Here is an 18312-nt window from a genome sequence, read left to right on the forward strand (position 1 = left end):
ATGATCAGATATTTATTACTGTTTGACAGTTACGGCCTTATTTTTGTGGGGCGCCCTTTCTTACGATCGATCGGGTCTGCCTTTTGTCAGAGTCACTGTCTGCAGAAAGTTTTTGACCCTACCGGGACTCGAAATCCGACCCCTCCGTCGTCCAGCCCGTAGCCAGTCGATATATCGATTGCGTTACCCCGAATCCTTCGATTCCCGGTAGGGTCAAGAATTTTCTCTTCACGTCGTCCTTGGGGCCCACCCAGTTTCCTATCCAATGGATACCCAGGATTCTTTCCAGGGGGTAAAGCGGCAGGGACATGAAGCTAACCACTCACCTCCAGTTAGTGCCGAGGTCAAGAAAATGTGGATTTATACATCCACTCCCCAATACGTCTTCATGGTTTAGTGCTTAATTAGTTAAGTACAGGGACAACCTTTATCAAAGCTTAGGCATTTAAAGCAATCACATCCTCTCAGTACTTCGACAAAAATATGTACACTTCTGCAAAACGTGCTACATTTCCCGCCAATCTTTTCCTCCTTCATCTCATCGTGCCAGTAACATTTAATGAAGAGTACAAATCATGAAGCTCCTCATTACAAAATTTTCTCCAGCCCAACCCCCCGTTCCCCTTTTCACTGGATTACAAAGTACTGCCTTGTGAGGCAGCTCAGTTAGTTCAAAATGCCACCAACTGGCGGCGCTGGTGTTACAATTAAAAGGACATTAGTGGCAGTTGCTTCTTCTTGCGCCTGGCGCCGCTCACCAGTGGGGGGAGCTACCCGCTGGACCCAGACTGTTCTCTCGCTCACTGGAGAGAAATACTGTGGTCGGGGCAGTCACTCGCAAGCCTGCAGAGTGCGCACAGCTGTAGAACATGTGTACGGGGCGGGGGAAAAGCGGGCAGAAGGAAAGAAACACAAAGAAAAAACGAATGAAAAAAAAGCAGATTACGAAAAGAGAAGGGAAGGAAGGATACAAACACAGGGGGGGAAGAGACAGAAAAATCAATGGAAAGATGTAAGAGAGGTCGAAAGGAAAGAGACGATATGAAATCAGGAGGAAATAAGCAAAAAGAAATAAGAATTTAAGAAATCGGCTGATAAACAGAACAGCAAGGAAGAGCAGTGGTACAAAGGTGAGAAAATAAAGAAGACAGAAAGAAAAAAGAAAAATAAATAAAGAAAACGGACCGACTTAAAAGAGGGAAGAAATAAGTTCCGGAAAAACGAATCGCCACTTTTCCTTTGATACGACATGGAACGCACAGTTAAAGAGAAAAGTTTGGGTGGGAAATATGAGGAGGAAGAGACAGACACAGACAACAAGGCTATGCCATAAGCCTCGTAACAAAAATACTTCCCTTCCATACTGACTATTATATATATATGTGCATTTTACAGCTTGAAAGATAATCCGATTAATAAGCGGACAGGTTATGACTTTAAAATTATGCTTTCATTTCATAAACTTCGTGTAAACAGTGCAAGGGAAAGCCAGCCCTATAGACAGGGGTGGGAAGCGCCGGCACCATAACACTTTCAGTGAGGCCTGTGGCAACGTATCAAAGTTGCAACAATACATTAAAAAACCTGTAGGTTTCTGTGTACACTTGCATCTCAAAAAGAGTTTAATTACTCGTAAGCTACACAGTAAGTTGCCTGAAGCTGTCAATTCTTCTGAGTTCGGTAGGTTATCCTAGTCAAGGTTTCCCCGTCTGTCCGCCAGGTTCCTTCCACTGAATCGCTGTATTTTAAGGCCCAGTGATTTAAATAACAAAAACTGTAGGTAGCACCACACAGAAACTTTACATGAAACAAGTCGGCGCAAGCGCAAAGCTTCTGACTTGAATTCGGAAGGTGCTCCCCTCAAACCACTGCTAGGATACCAACTGTCCTGACAGGGTTTTACAGGTTTCCTCAGTCCCTCCCGGAAACTACGGTATATTACGCCAAAACCACTTCCTTCCTTGTCGTTTCCAGTTCAACATTCTATGGGTTCGACAGCCGAAAGGTCGTAGATCGAGCCCCGGTAGGGGTAAGAGTTCTCTCCTCTCCACGTCGTCCACACTGGTCCTGGGGCCCACCCAGCCTCCTATACAATGGGTACAGGGTCACTTCCCAGGGGAGGTAAAACGGTTGCGGCGTAAAGCTGACCACTCGTATCTATCGCGTGCCCACGTCACGAATGGTGGAACTATACCTCCACTCCACCATACATCTTCATGGTAAAGGTAAAGCTATCCCTGTAACAATCCTTTGAGGCTCCCACATTTTCTAGACAATCGGCTCACAGACGGCGGTGAGGTTGTCAGCCTTAAGCGCCGGCCGCTCTTTACCCCCCGGAAGAGTCCTGGTACTCATTTCCTTTAGAGACTGAGTCAACCCCAGGGCCACAGTGCGGCTGGAAGGATTAGGTCAACTGAAAAAATCCAATTACATTATCTACAATCGAACCCACGTCCTTCTGGCTTGTAGTACAGTGCCTCAACCAACTACGCTACCGCGTGCCACCCTTCTTCGTGGTATAGCGCTTAATTATTTAAGCAACGGGACAACTTTACCCTTTTCTTTTTACAAATACAGAAAACAATTAGCACGCTAAATAATATTAAGGATAATTATTTTTTTTAATTTAATTCGCATAGTGGGGGGTGGAGCCAAGTTGGGTCCACTCGGCACGGCGGCCACTGATTGGCCTATTGTAGCCTGCCCCGCGTGATTATGATGATGGAGAATTTTGTGGAATGAAGATTGGCAGGGGAAACCGAAGTACTCGGAGAAAGCCTACACTAGCGTCACTTTGTCCACCACAAATCCCACTTGACCAGACCCGGGTTTGAACCCGGGCCGCCGCGGTGGGAAGCCAGCAACTAACCGCTTGAGCTATCGCGCGGCGTAGGAGAATGATACTTTCGGACCTCTCTCTTCGGGTGGGTTTAAAGCTTTCTTGAACTCATAGTAATTACGTTCCCTTAATTTGAAGAGTTCGATCTTCTGCGATATACGGCCGCGCAACCGGCTGAATATCTACCGATGTATTACAGGGCTTTGTATCCCAGCAGACAGAGAACTCTTCATAACCACCGGTGTCACAACCTCAAATCCTACATTTAATTTGTTACGTAAAAAAAACGAGACACAAATTGAACATTTACAATTTTACATCCAGTGGATCTGTGGCCCATAAAACACACCCACGGTGCTGAGCCATTTCCTACCCCTGGCCTACAACGTTCCACCCCCATAATACATCACTGTTCACGATAAGTAGCGTTAGTCCTACACCCACCGACGTATCTTACCGCCGAGTCGTGGTGATACTTGACAGGTCCAGAGTGCGCGCGTCTTCCATCCCCTTACTACCCTATCTGCCACGGTATTCAACAGCGACGTCACAAGAACAACCCCCTGCTAGTAATTTATGTATCACACAACAACAAAACTACGCTCACAGCTGAAGAAGGATTACAGTTCTCCTAGATGTTACAATTCGCTCCCTCAAGCTGCCACAGGAGTTGTCTGCTAAAGTAACGGGGTAAGATACGGACAAAAACAAAGCAGACCTGGGCCTACAAGAGGAGGATAGGCCACGGCAAGGGTACTCAACTGGCAACTGTGCCTCTTTACGTTGCGCTGCCTCCTAACACAAGACACCAGAACTAATCTTTGTGCAACAACTTTCTTCTGAGCAACTCTGATACATGGAGGAAAATGAATACAGCGAAACTGTTTTCCTGTATTTCCTCTCCAATTCTTTCTCATTCCTCCTTCATTTTCTTCCGTTTTCCTAGTTCTCCATCTTCTTGTCTCAGGCGATAAGGATTCTGAAATATACCAGACGGGTACAGAGTTCCAGTCCTGGCAGTGACACCCACTACCCTGAGGTTTCTCGTGGTTTTCCACAATCCCTCGAGACAAATGTCGAGACAATACCTTAATACAGACCACAACCGCCTCCTTCCAGATTTTTCCCGATTCTTGATTCATTATCATATTACCATTCAACACCATACAACCTTACCGAATGGTAGCATCGTTAAATGTAAACAAGCTATTTTCCTTGTGCTTAATTAATCATGAAGGCGTATGGGGGAGTGGGTGTATAGATCCACATTTTCTTCACCTCGGCATCAGTTGGAGGTGAGTTGTCAGCTTCACTTCCCGGCCGCTTTACCCCCGGGGAAGAGCTCCCGGCACCCATTGGACTGGAGGCTGCGCGGATCAAAGAACCAGTATGGATGACATGTAGAAGTGAAAAGTCTCGCCTCTACCGGGACTCGAACTCCGACCCCTCTGTCGTCCAGCCCGTAGTACGTCGCTATATCGACTGGGCTATTCCGGCTCCCAATAATAATAATAATAATAATAATAATCCGTGCTATTTATCTCCTATGTCCTCAACCCCACAACTATACACTGAAGATCCAAAATGAAAATATTTACACCCCAAATCGCTTACATAGTTATATTAAACCCGCCAGAACAACAGGCTCAGCAATTACAAAACTGGCGGGACCGGTACAGCGATGTCAATCCGCCTTCCAATCTGATAGGCCATAGTACACGTAAATAGAGGTGCCCGTCAAATAATAATACTGCACGCATAGCAACGGGCCACTTCATACGTGTATACGGGCAAGAAAACTGTCGCCATATGTCTGCAGAAACACCATGACGTAACATTACGATTGCAGCAACCTACATTAATAGGACATTTATATGTAAAGTAAGTAAAAATAAAGTAAAGGTATCCCTGTAACAGATCTTGGAGGCCCATAGGGTTGTGGGATGTCGAGGCTCCCATATCGGCTCAAAGATGACGGTAAGGTTGTCAGCCTTACACGCCGGCCGCCCTTTACCCCCAAGAATATTCCTGGTACTCATTTTTGTTAGAGGCTGAGTCGAACCCAAGGAAACAGTGCGGCTGGAAGGATTAGGTAAACTGAAAAAATCAACCTCAACGGGATTCGATCCCACGACAGCCAACATTGCACTGAATTATATAGTATCGAATTCAATAGCTAAAGAACACGTTAATTGCGTATTTGCCTGATTATCGCTTTCTAAAAAGGCGAAAAATGTAGCAAAATACTGTAATAGATCAACTGCTTTGTTGTGTTGTGCCGGATTTTAATAAAGAAACTTATATAAATATGAAGTTTAAGGTTTGCTATATGTGAACTTTATACAGTGGTGTCACCATACGGTATGAGTTCAAACAGCAAAAGAATTCTCGAATTAAGAGAACGTTTTCGCCAAATATGGAACTGAGACGGGGTGGGGGGAAGACGTGACGAAGTAAGATGAAGCTACACCCTTGAACGCAGCCGCTTAATATTCCACGGAGCAGCAAGAGAACATTACCGCGTCTCATGTCCAACTTCTTTTCCCTGGAACTCAACAGGGCAAAAACACATTGGGAAGCATTTGCTCGTCCGTGTCTGAGGCCCCCGCATTTGTGAGAACACGAGATGCTGTGTTTACCGAATCGTCACAAAAGATTAATGAGATCTCATACACATGCTTCTTCTTTACTTCCTCCCACATTTCTCAGTTCCTTTCCTTCCAAACTCTCGTTCACCTTTTCAGTAATATGGCAAAAATTATGTGTATCTTCTTGGAAGGCACAGAGAATTCTGGTGCATCGTTACCAACGTGTGGAGCATCAATAATTTAATGTTTTCTTAGCTCTCGCAGATGGTTTGTGTTGTGTTTGATTTATATAGCCCTTCTTGAAGCTGGCACAGGTGTCCGGAGATAGGGACTAGCTCTAGGGATTGGACCCAAGTGAGGAGGTTTTACCTGAAGGAGGAGACAGAATCCAGTCTCAGAAACCTTGCGTTTTGAAAAATAAACAGGATTGTATTTAGATAAAGACAAGATGATGGATAATGTCAAAAAACATAATATTTGCACAAATGTACCATCAACAAACTCTTAGATGTTACCAACGTTTCCAACGAACATACTGCCTCCATATTCAGGGAAGGAAAACACGCTCAATGTGGGGGCAGAGCACTGAGTGAACCAACAGTTACAGGGGCACTTGGAAGTGACACATGTACCGAAGGAAGATTGGCTTACTTTTCTACCACGAAGATGGAATCAGTTTCCCCTACGAAACGTCAGCAACGACGATCTAACACAGAGCCATCCCGGAAGAAACAAATCTTCACTCATGAGCACCTAGTCTCTTCAATATTTGAGAGGTTTTTATTTAATTTTACTTACTGCACATTGAGCACAGCTCCACTGCTGGGGAACGGTCAACTGGAAGGCCCATATCGGTCAAATGTGACCATATATCCATGATCTGACTAAGATTCGAACTCAAGAACCTAGTGTCCATGAATTCCAATACTGCGGTCGTCTTGGATCGCGTAGTCAACGTCATCTGTTAGCATTCAACACAGCTAACAGACTCATACCGACTGTTTTCCTTAGGCCTGCATATTGAGGTAAGGAGGGCCGAAACGCATAGCGCTGCAGGCCAGCCAGTTACACGCCACTCGCCTTCCTGCCGTGACCAGTAGCGACATGGATGCCTGTAAGAAACACATCCGACATTCCAGCTGGAGATCTTGACAGGAACACGCCTCTCAGTATAGATTTGGATGGGAGGATAACATAGAAAAGAAAGTAACGCTAAAGCTGTCCCTGTAACAGGCCGTGAAGGCCCATAGGGTTGTGAGACGTCGAGGCTCTCAAATTTTCTAGACAATCGGCTCACAGGTGGCAGTAAGGTTGTCATCCTTTCACGCCGGCCGGCCGCCCTTTACCCCTAGGAACATTCCTGATACTCCTACTCCGAGTAGACCGCGGGGCCACAGTGCGGCTGGAAGGATTACGTCAATTATAAAATGCAATGACCTCATCGGGAATCGAACCCGTGACCTTCCGACGTGTAGCACAGTGCCTCAGACAACTACGCTACCGCGTGCCCGATGTCAAATAACGTAGAATAATTATACTGAGCCGGCTGGCGTAGCGGTAACGCTCCAGGCTTGTATTTGGGAGGTTATCGGTTCAAGTCTCGACCGAGGCATTGGGCATCTTTACTGATTAGTTAAGAGTTTTCCCCTGTCCCTCTCGGAACACTACGTCGATTAGACTAGGATGGTCTCCTTCCGAATCCTCTCCAATTCGTATATCATCCACCCACTGGAAGGTTCCGCGGTACCATCAAGTGTACCTAACAGGAAATTATGACCGGTTTCATCTGGCTCACGACAGAGGTCAGTGGCAGGCTCTTGAGCAGAGGGTAACGAAAGTTGGGGCAACATAAACGTTGGAAATATACTGAACAGCTGAACGACTATTAGCTTCTCAGGAAAGATTTTGTTCCATGGAATTAGCTAGCTATAAACTAGCACAGCCTATACAGGGTGTCCCAGGAGGAAAGGTCAACATTCTGGGAGGTCACAGTATCGGTCATTCTGAGCAAAAAAAATGTATATGTACGTGTGTCCTATTCCGAACGGTTTCCGAGCTATTTGGCTGTACAGTTCCAAAACTGTTGATAAGAAAGAGATATTACGTACTGTTTCTAATACCGGTATTTATTGTTCAAGTGACAAAGTTGGCACAGTTTACCTAGTATAATGCATTTTCGAAAATTCCACCGTCAACATCAATGCACTTTGCAACTCGTTTGAGGATATGGCGTGTTGCTCGTCTGTACAGTGTACAGTGAAATAGGTCTATCTCGGAAACCGTTCGGAATAGGACACATGTACATATATACTTTCTTGCTCAGAATGACGGATACAATGACCTCCCAGAATTATGACCTTTACTCCTGGGACACTCTGTATATGCTCGTGGGCGGTAACCAAATACAATTACCAAGGTCTATAGGAGGATTCTGTGGGATGATGAATTGCCGATCTGCGGGAAACAAACTTTCACAGGTTGGTACACAAACCCAGAATAACCATCGGTTAGTTGTAACAGTCGAGGCTCAGAAGAACCATGAATACAGACATTAATCAACGATTAAAATGTGGTCAGCATACCTATACTGGCACGTCATGCCATAGCCGAAGTCCCTCCAGAATCCGGTGTCACGTGATATGACGAGTTGATCCGTCTCCACCGGTACCTCCTTTCCCTGGAGGGTGTACACGACGTGGGGGTTGTACAGGCTGAACACCACTGGATAATACACTTTGCGGCCAGGTTCAGTGTTCCATCGGCATCTGTCCAGAAATCGTGCGCTGAAGACAATGTCGACATCACACATGAACAGGAGGACATCTCCCTTATGATGGCTGCTCATGGGGCCGTTTGACGAACCCTGATGGTCCCAAACACGTTCAGCACCAACCCTCAACCCCTTACCCCGCGAGAAAGTCTCATTCAAAGCCAACAACCTTAAATTGTTACTGTTACCACCACTGTTTTTCGTCACCAACACTCTTGACATGATTTTCCGCGCTTCGGCCAAGCCTTCCTCGCCGAAGTACACAACTGTCAGAAGCACTCTTCTGTCGTTCTTCAGAGCAATCTTCACGAACTTGTCCATGAAGCTCTGAAATGTTACAGTCCGTCCTGACAACGGCAGAATAATATGAATGAACTCTTTGTCTTTCGCGACTGGCAGTGTCTCTGCAGAAACTGTCTGCAAAGGCGCAAACGGCCTCATCAGGATAACTTTGGTAACACCAGACGTCACTTGGTCCATATGGCTTTTATTACTTGTATTTATATTTTTAGTCCTAAAATACATTTCATATTGAGTACCTGTCGTAGGTTCGTTTCTGTAAAGTCCTTCCAAAAAATCGTCTAACGTATAACGATTCGGATAAGTTTTTGAGTTTAGATTAACGTTGTTATTATTACTATTATTATTAACTGCTGAAGGAGTCGTTACGTTTTTGTTTAAGGACTCGAGTGCTTTCACTAAGGCTTCTACGATGTCCTTGCGTTTGAATCCAATTGGTTTCTCGACGACGCGCTTACCAAGTCCGAGGTCAACAGGATACACGCGACTGAAGGTGAAGTGGCTGAAGGCAATTAGTTCATATTCGTTGTTCAAAGGCACGCCTCTGGAGATCTCGGCCAGACTCAGCTGCCGTCGAATGTACGAGATGCAGTCGCCGGAAATGCCTTGCGCTGAAGAGGACGACGATGATGACGAAGTCAGGTTGAAGTTGAGCCCAGGAGGATCCTGGAGCTGCTGGGAGCCTAAAGCGGAAGAACCGAGACCGTTTCCTGCGAAAGAAGAGAACAGATAATTGGCACCACCGTTCTGATAAGAAAGGTAAAGTTGTTTCTGTGCTTAACTAATTAAGCACTGCGCCATGAAGACGTATGGGGGAGTGATTGCACAGGTCAACATTTTCCTGATTTCGGCACTAGTTCGAGTTGAGTGGTCAGCTTCACGACCAGGCCACTTTACCCCCGGGGAAAGTGCCCTCAGTACCCATTGGATAGGAGGGTGAGTGGACCACATAGACGGTCTGGACGACTTTGAGAAGAGAAAATTCTTGACCCTAACGGGACTCGAAATCCAACCCCTCAGTCGTCCAATCCGTAGCCAGTTGATATACCGACTACGCTATCGCGGTTCCCACAGATATCTATAACGTCCTGGAATTTGAAAAATCCGACCAATATTATATCATGTCGCATATGATTAAAGCGAACACCCTGTATATTCTATAACATTTAAACTGAAGTGATTTTACTCATGCAGACTAAATGATTTCCGTATTTCAGCTCTGAATTTTATCGCAGGCTATTTAAATGCTACGGACGTGGAACAGTCACGGGTAATTTTGCAGCGGGCTATACACGTGTTAGAGGTAACAAACGCTTTGAAATGCATCGCGGTGAAGAGTGGAAACTGTGGAACCGGTAGCACGTCAAAGCAACGGAAATTACCTGCCACACGATAAGAGACGGCGTGTAACTGTTTGATGACGCGTGTTCAGTTACTCGACTTACTTTATCACTGTATTATACACACTGCCTACTGGCCGGGGTTCCGTGCAGTATCCGCTAGCCGCCAATTATGTCTAAAAATTAATATTAACACAGCAATCGCGCACTATAATTGAAGAAAACCATACACTGCAGAGTTTAGACGGAATGGCTTGGGTTTTTATCACTCTGAGCGATTTTCCACCTGTCTGAATGCCAAAGGAAACTTCGCAAATTTTTCACACTGCAGCTGCGACGGCGTAGTCGGTATAGCGCCTAGCTTCGGGCTAGACGCCCAAGGGGTCGGAGTTCGAGACCCGGTTGGGTCAAGAATTTCCTATCCTTAACGTGCTCTAGACCGGCTCTGGGGTCCACCCAGCCTCCTATCCAATGGGTACCGGGAGTAAAGCGGCCGGGGTGTGAAGCTGACCATTCTCCTCCAGCTAGTGCCGAGGACAAGAAAACGTGGCTATATACTTCCACCACTCCCTCATACGCCTTCATGGCGTAGTGCTTAATTAGTTAGGCACAGGTTCAACTGTACCTTTTACCTTTCAATATATAAGAATTCAGTTCGTACCTCACAGGAAACACATTACGTCACCACTATGAAGCGGCAATACGATGTATATCGCCTCCATCTTCCGAACCGAAGATTAAGTCAAGCAAGAAACCAGCATGAAATCAGGTGGCAAGCTCTGTAATGTTCCTGCTTTCACGCCGGTGTCTTTCTTGGCTTATTTTTCGACCCTAAAGATTGAGGCGACATATTCGTCCGAAACGTCACTTGACTTTCAATGGACTCCACGGTGTTATATCCCAGTAGATACAACTCTTCGTATATGGGTTCGATATGAGGTCACAGCGGTGACTGTGAACCTGTGTAAGTTGGTAATTTGCTAGCGTTTCGGAGGACCATATTGTCTCCATCTTCAGAGTTGGAGAGTAAGTCAAGGAAGGAACCAGCGAGAAACAAGCATCAACAACAATCTGGTCTGTCAACTTCTACCAGAGTTATATAAGTTCATTTTCATGTACGATGGTGTGCGCGCGAGAGAAAACAGGCAATGCATTTCCCTACTGCATTCGCGTGAACAGCTGCCTACACGACTTAGTCGTCAGCACAGTGCAGGCAACCTACCCAACGAAATGTCCCTCTTCCAGACTACAGAAGCATTATAACTGAAAGCATCCATACTCAGGATGTACCGAATTTTTCTTAATTATTATCCATGGCGCCAGCATTATAACCTGTCACGGCCTGTAGCGCAAGCAGTGACACACTGAAGCGGCTAGTGGCTGGCTTCTGCGCATCAATAATTAAGCATTAAGCCATGAAGACATAGAGGGGAGTGGAGGTATAGCTCCACGTATTCTTGGCCTCGGCACTATTTACAAGTGAGTTGTCAGTATCATTCATTGGCCGCTTTACCCGCGGGGAAAGAGCCCCCCGGTACCCATTGGATAGGAGGTTGGGTGGGCCCCAGAGCCGGTCTGGATGACGTAGAGAAGAGAAAAATATTTCCCCTACTGGGACTCGAACTCCGACTCCTCGGCTGTCCAACCCGTAACCAGTAGCTACACCGCCTGCGCATTGACAGCATTGTTGAATAACAAAATGAGCTGTTACCAAGCAACGACAGAGGATACACAGACACACAGACAAATGCGTCTAACAATTCGTCGATTGTTTCATGTATTTGTTGCCGAGGGAGCGTGTTTACCGAGCCGTTGCCTAGTGAATAAAGGAGGGATACACTTTACTGAGCCGTTGCCTAGCAACGATAGGAGGGATACACATACAGAGACACAGACTGATGGAAGGGATTCATGAAGTATGCTGTTGAGATACCGAGTTTCATAAAGTTTGGTTAAGACATTCAAAAGTTGATAGGGTGAATACACAGATACACAGCATTGAGATCACATCAGCCTACTTTATTTTTTTCAATAACAAAAAAAAAAAAAAAAAAAAAAAAAAAAAAAAAAAATTTAACGCAANCGTCGACCAATAGAACACGAACCAGTGAACAGGAACTGTTGCTAAGCAACAGGCGTCCTGTTCTCCTTCAGTTCCGCTGAATTGAAATGCGGACAGATCTCGCTGTCAGTTTCAAATGTTCCCCCGGACATTTCCATCAACTTGTTGGCACCGCGGCGCGCGTTTTGCAGGGCGAGGCTGACAGGTAGATTCAGCAGCCGGGCTGAGGGGTGGGGAAGAAGGGGGTACAGCAGCAAATATTGACAGACACCGAATTCTGGCTTCAATACGATTTCAGTGTTTGTTCTTGTGTGTGTTTCGAGATGCTTGCAAATAACGTTCCATTTCGTCAACGCGTTTTTGTTTAAAGGCTGCTTTTATATTAAGGGGAGCTGATACATTTCTGTAGAACGCGGGAAGGCACAAAATCCAACCAGAAATAAAGCATCCTTGTATAGTTGGAGAAGCTGAAATAAGAAATACTCTCTTGTCTCTCTGCAGCGCGTTTAGGATTCCGAAACACCTGTGTACTGTGAGTCCTAGCCTGGCTACTAAGCAAAGGGTTTGCAAAACGCTGCCAGCACTAACCTCCATCTAGCACCGCGGTTAAGAATGATGGAGTCATACCTCCATTCCCTCAAATGCCTGCATGGTGTAATTATTAAGTGCAACTTCGCATTTTAGCACACTTTTCTTATTTTGGAAAAAAAGAAAAGCTTATGAGGTCACCGTACTTTCTCTGTGTATTCATCTGTGTAGCCCCCTTAATTTTTTAATTCATGAAGATCACCTTGCGTGATATCTGCGTATGCCCATATTTTTTTTTTTTTGGGGGGGGGGGAGATTATAAGATCACCTTGATGTCTGTGGGTATGCATGTCACCCCCTTAATTGTTTTCGTTTTGTATGCGGTCCGTGTCGTATCAAAGGAAAGTAGGCGACTAGTTCTTCTCAGAACTTCTTGTTAACTTTTTACATAAACAGAAGCAAATTTAACCATTTGAACGTAAATAACGCCTAACAACTTACGTAAGTCTCAATTTTCAACCTGCTAAATTATTAGATATGCGGCAGGGATAGCTCAGTCGGTATAGCGACGGGCTACAGACTGGATGGCCGGGGTTCGATTCTAGGCAGGAACAACAGATTTTTTCTGTAATTTACACCTCATTCAGACCGGCTCTGGGACCCGCCCTGTCTTCTAGGATACCGGGGACAAAGCGGCAGGGGAATGAAGCTGACCACTCACCTCCATCTAGTGCCGATGTAAAAAATGGTGCAGCAATACCTCCACTCCCCCATACATCCTCATAGCGAGGCGCTTAACCAATTAAGGACAGGGAAAACTTTACCTTACGCTAATGGTTTACTGTACCGCAGTTTACTACCGGTATAATTAACAGGGGCCAATAAGTTCTCACTCAGTGTACCCCTAATCTGTCCCTTACATCTCAAAACGCAAACATCTCAGCGTGGTCAAAGTCAAAGTCGAAATTACTTTACGACTGACGGTTTACCGCCAATTAGTTTGTCTTGGTGTTAAGTCCCTTGAGGCCCACGACCAAAGATTTTTTCAACTGAGCCCTTGCAGCCATAGTCCTTAGGTAACATCATCTCTGGCGAGAAGATGGGTTTGTCTCTTATGAATATGCTTGGCCTTTCTTCAAGTGTTCTGTGACGTCCACCATCTTGGTGTACGCTCAGATTCGCCCTTTGTTTTGTTGTTTCTCATGCACTGCGCACAACTGCAACCTGCTCTGACGTACTTTCGCCAAATGGGAGTTGGCGTGATCACACTATGCAAAGTTAAATCCGCAAAAACCACTCTGTCCAACACACGTTGCCTCTAAGCCTGGAGCTTCTGGCTCAGTCCGGATCTCTCCGCTACAACCGGTTAATGCTGTTTGGGGAAACAGTCGCTGTTTATTGTGAGAACCGTACGGAACACACAGATACACTCTGTGGGCAGAATGAATGGCTTTACTATGTTAAAGCGGGTGGCACATATAACAACCGCTGTGCTTTAAAGGGTTAACGCAGATCCTCAAATCCATGTAAATTATAAATTAATGTTCGCAGTACACGGAGAAATAATAAAAAAGAGCGTGCAAAAATACTAACTACTAAATTTTAAGATCCTTTATTTGCCGGCTTCAATTTTATACCCCTCACAGACGAGAATAGGTTACCTAAGACGTGGGAAGAAATCGCATAAATTATGAGTGAAATTGTGGTAAAACAGATCAATACACGCGCCGACTGCCAGGCAGTACCAATTCTGCAGGTAGATGGATCTGCCAATAGACTGTCTCTCTTTTATCAACTGTCATTTTCAGGGGAAAAAATGATTATATGAACACATTTTGAAAACCTGGATTTTGCCCCCTCTTTTTGCAGGACTAGATGCTATGGTAATACTATTAAACACGGCTGTATTATGAGAAGGTGGGGTCACTAATAAAATATTCGTCATATTATATCAAAGGCAGTTGCAGGTTCCTTGGGGTGGGGTGAGACTGAGTCCACTTGGTACGTCGGCCACTAACTGGCCTATTGTTCCAGCCCCGGATGATAGATGATGAGTGTGGAGCAGTCGGTGGAATCAAAATTGGCAGGGGACACAGAAGTACTCGGAGAAAACCTGCCCCAGTGCCACTTAACCCACCACAAATCACAACACTTGGGCTGGAATCGAACCTGGGCCGCCGAGATGGGAAATCAGCGACTAACCAACTGAGCTATGACACGGCCCTACATAAAAATTACGTCACAGAATTTTATTGTATTGTCTACGCATATGGAACAAAATTACAGGTCTCTATGCTTTCTCTAGTGCAATATAGACACTCTACTCGCATGTACATCCACGCATAAGAGCCACTGTGACATTCATGCTCACATTTAGTTTTGTCACTGATGATGGAATTTTTTTGTCCACTCAACCTCTTCCGGAATCTCAACACAAGGGGATGGCATAACACGCACAGCTCGCCCCAAAACGAACACTCGACAATTCTATCCTGTCTTGTTAAGAGGAGGGGCGACCCAGTCACCCGCTCGGCCTCCAACCCTTCCATTACATTGCGAACACTACACAGCAACAAAAGCCAAGGATGCACTGGTGCAAACTGCAGTCTCCTCCCAGAACGCTTTGAAATCACGGCTACAGCAACAAGTACGTAATTATCAAAGACAATTTACCGGGGTAGCTAAGTCAGTATAGTGACTATACAGCAAAGAAATATCTGGGTTCGGTCCCCGGAAGGAGTAGAGAACCTCCTCTTCTCAGCAGCCCTCAGATTAGCTTCGTCTGCTTTATCCCCGAGTGAAAGGGGGGTTCGTACCCACTGGATGGATCACTGGCGGGTTCCAGAGTCCGTCTGGAGGCTGTGGAGATGAGACATACTCGCCTCCGCGAAGAAACCAAGTCCTATTATTCAGTCATCTTTATGGGCTGAAATATGTCGCTTCAAGTTTATTAATATTATTATTGTTATTGTAACGATTTATGGGTGACTGCAGACGGGGTTTGGATTGGTGAATACATTTATCGACTATTTACATGCCATGGGGGCACGCGGCAGAGGCACTATGCTACAACCCGGAAGGTCGCTTAATCGAATTCCGATGAGGTGAATTTTTCAATTGACCTAATCCTTCCAGCAGCACTATGGCCCTGGGGTCGACTAAGCCTCTAACAGAAATGAGTACCAGGAATATTCTTGCGGGTAAAGGGCGGCCGGCGCGTAAGGCTGACAACCTTTCCGCCATCTATGAGCCGACTGTCTAGAAAATGTGGGAACCTCGACGTCTCACAACCCTATGGGCCACCATGGCCTGTTACAGGGACAACTTTACTTAGATGCCATTACAAATAACTATAACACTATCGCTGATTCTCACGCCTTACAAATCACTACACGCTAGGTCTCCTCCAGCCTGCAGTGCCTTCACTAGTCGTTGCTTGGTAACGCTCTCAACAATGGAGACTCTTCAGTTTCCGTGCTCACGTCGTCACTGTCCGGCGAATATCCCGCAACTCAACTATACGCCATCTCTTCCAGGCTGACAGGCAGAACTCAACTTTTAACTCACCGTCAACTGTCTTGGTTATAACTTCTCGGAATGGACCACACAGAGAACACCGTTCTTCTATTGTTGCGTGTGTATTCGTTGCCACGGGGACGTGATTACCGAGCTCTTGCCAAGAAACGGCAGTTGTTTATTCGTCTATCTCGCGGTCGTTACATAGCAACGGCTGTACACGCTACATTATTATTGTTTACTATAAATCCAATCAAGTTCTTGTCCAAACATGAAGCTCCACGGATGCCCGAAATTGTGATGTAAGTCAGTGTTACACATCCTTGAGGAGACGTCACTATCGGATAGTGACGTCATCATTTTCCACGTATGACGAGAACCAAAGATCGACGTGCAGGGGATCTCGTTGAACGCGAGGTGTAAAGTACTCCCCAGGAGACACAGCAGAACATTCTGGCAGTTAGGATTACCCAGTTCCACTGGGTCTTTGGTAAACACGGGTGAGACGTTGGCTGGAGAGGCGACTGTCGGGGGAATATGGAAACACTCACAGAAAACCCCGCTACCGTGTGGCCGCAAATCCCAAATGGGCTGCTCGGTGTAAGGGAAACGTGACATGAAAACTGCCCAAGGTCGTTTCTATTGAGGATGCTTGTTCAAAAATAATAATGCTCACGTGACCTGAGGAGGGGAATGAGGCAGGATGAGGTTGCACACTGTGGGACTGGGTTCAGTTCTGATTTCCTTAGAGAGTTCACAATGCATATACGTCTAAACATCGCCGAGGGTACTCCATCATATAACAGTGACGTAGGTTGTTACGTCATCATTAGGTTATTACTCGGTTCTATTTTCAGCACACAATGAAAACGTAACAAGTAGTTCTGGGAAGAACTAATCGCCTAATTTCCTTTGAAACAACACGGACAGCGTAGAAAACGAAAAAAAAAGGGGAGACATAGACAGCAAAGTGATCTCATAAGCCTCTATTTATTTCTTCAAAATAAGGGAAGTATGGTACTAAAGGAGAACTAGAATCTTAACAGCCGGGGTTCGAATCGGGTCCGTCCAGAACATACCTGACCTTTTTAGTTCCACAAGATGCTGGGAACTTCCCCGGTGGCTAAGCAATACCTGGTGTGTCAAGAAAGACTTTGCCCCTGGGAGTTCAAACTGTTAAAGCCAACGTTTAATAAACTGTGTGTAAACCTTCTTTGAAGCCGTCATTGCCAGAGAGCGATGTAGATCACCACCATCATCATCAATAGCATATTACCAGATTTTATTTCCAACGTACAGTATAATTACCCTTGCAGAGACTTCGAACGCAAGGGGCCTTCAGTACGGTTGTTAAATTATTTAAAAAATCACATGATGGACATGGCTAATAGTAATACACTTGATACACTTGTCTTCATATGTAATGTCTGAAAGTGAGCTGAAATCAAGGAGGCCATGTGACAAAGGAAGACATGACAGAAAGGTATAAGAGGTCTATTCTGAAAGTGAGATAGGATTTGAAACTTTAAAGAAAATTTGCTGGATAAGGTCTTAGTATTATTAAACAACATCGCATTTTAGCAAATAAAACCCTTTAAGAATGTTGTATTTTAGCGTCCTGTTGCACTGATTCGCGTCCATGATGTGTATGTATTGACCGTCTTCTAGTGCACACAATCTCACTTGTCACTGCACTACATGCACATCACAAGACACAGTATACACAAAATATAGGAAGAACGACTCCCACAGCGGAAGAATGATATAATACACGAGTTTGAAACACGACGTATAAGATGATAAATCTTAACAAATTTTAATATATAAATTTTATTATAGTACATGAAGAATATACATTTTAAATTATTTTATAAACGACACATGATGGCGAGCAGTGCAATAGTTTAACGTAAATAACACACCTGAGGATGGCACAGTGATGCCGAAACATGTAGTGAAGTGACAAGTGAGACTGTATGCACTAGAAGATGGTCAATACATATAGTAAACATCATGAAACCCCTTTAAATTCTGAATTTCTTGTAAATGACATATAATAATTCAGTCCGTACCTCACAGGAAACATATTACGTCACCGCTACAAAGCCCAACCGGTTAATGCTGTTTAGGGAAACAGTCGCTGTTTATTGTGAGAACCATACGGAACACACAGATACACTCTGTGGGCAGAATACAGAGTTTTAGTGTGTTAAAGCGGGTGGTACATATAGTAACCACTAGGCTTTTAAAGGTTAGTAATTCTAATTACTGTCCGACCTGATGTAGCTGATTTCGTTAAATAAATGAAACAGAAAGAACAGCAGCATGCGAGCGAACCACGGTTTGGAAACCACTACCACCATTCACAG

General features: G+C 45.1%; 1 protein-coding gene across 3 annotated transcripts in view; it reads right to left on the reverse strand.

The window, feature by feature from the left end:
• Window positions 1-18312, reverse strand: part of LOC111871049 (chondroitin sulfate N-acetylgalactosaminyltransferase 2) — a 365067-nt gene that overhangs the window by 127508 nt on the left and 219247 nt on the right. For all 3 annotated transcript variants that reach the window (XM_033754080.1, XM_023863789.2, XM_033754081.1), the window contains one exon: window positions 8010-9207. In XM_033754080.1, coding sequence (XP_033609971.1) covers window positions 8010-9207 — 1198 coding nt within the window. The remainder of the gene's footprint in view (window positions 1-8009; window positions 9208-18312) is intronic.

Source organism: Cryptotermes secundus, unplaced genomic scaffold, assembly GCF_002891405.2.
Source record: "Cryptotermes secundus unplaced genomic scaffold, Csec_1.0 scaffold73, whole genome shotgun sequence".
Lineage (NCBI taxonomy): Eukaryota > Metazoa > Arthropoda > Insecta > Blattodea > Kalotermitidae > Cryptotermes > Cryptotermes secundus.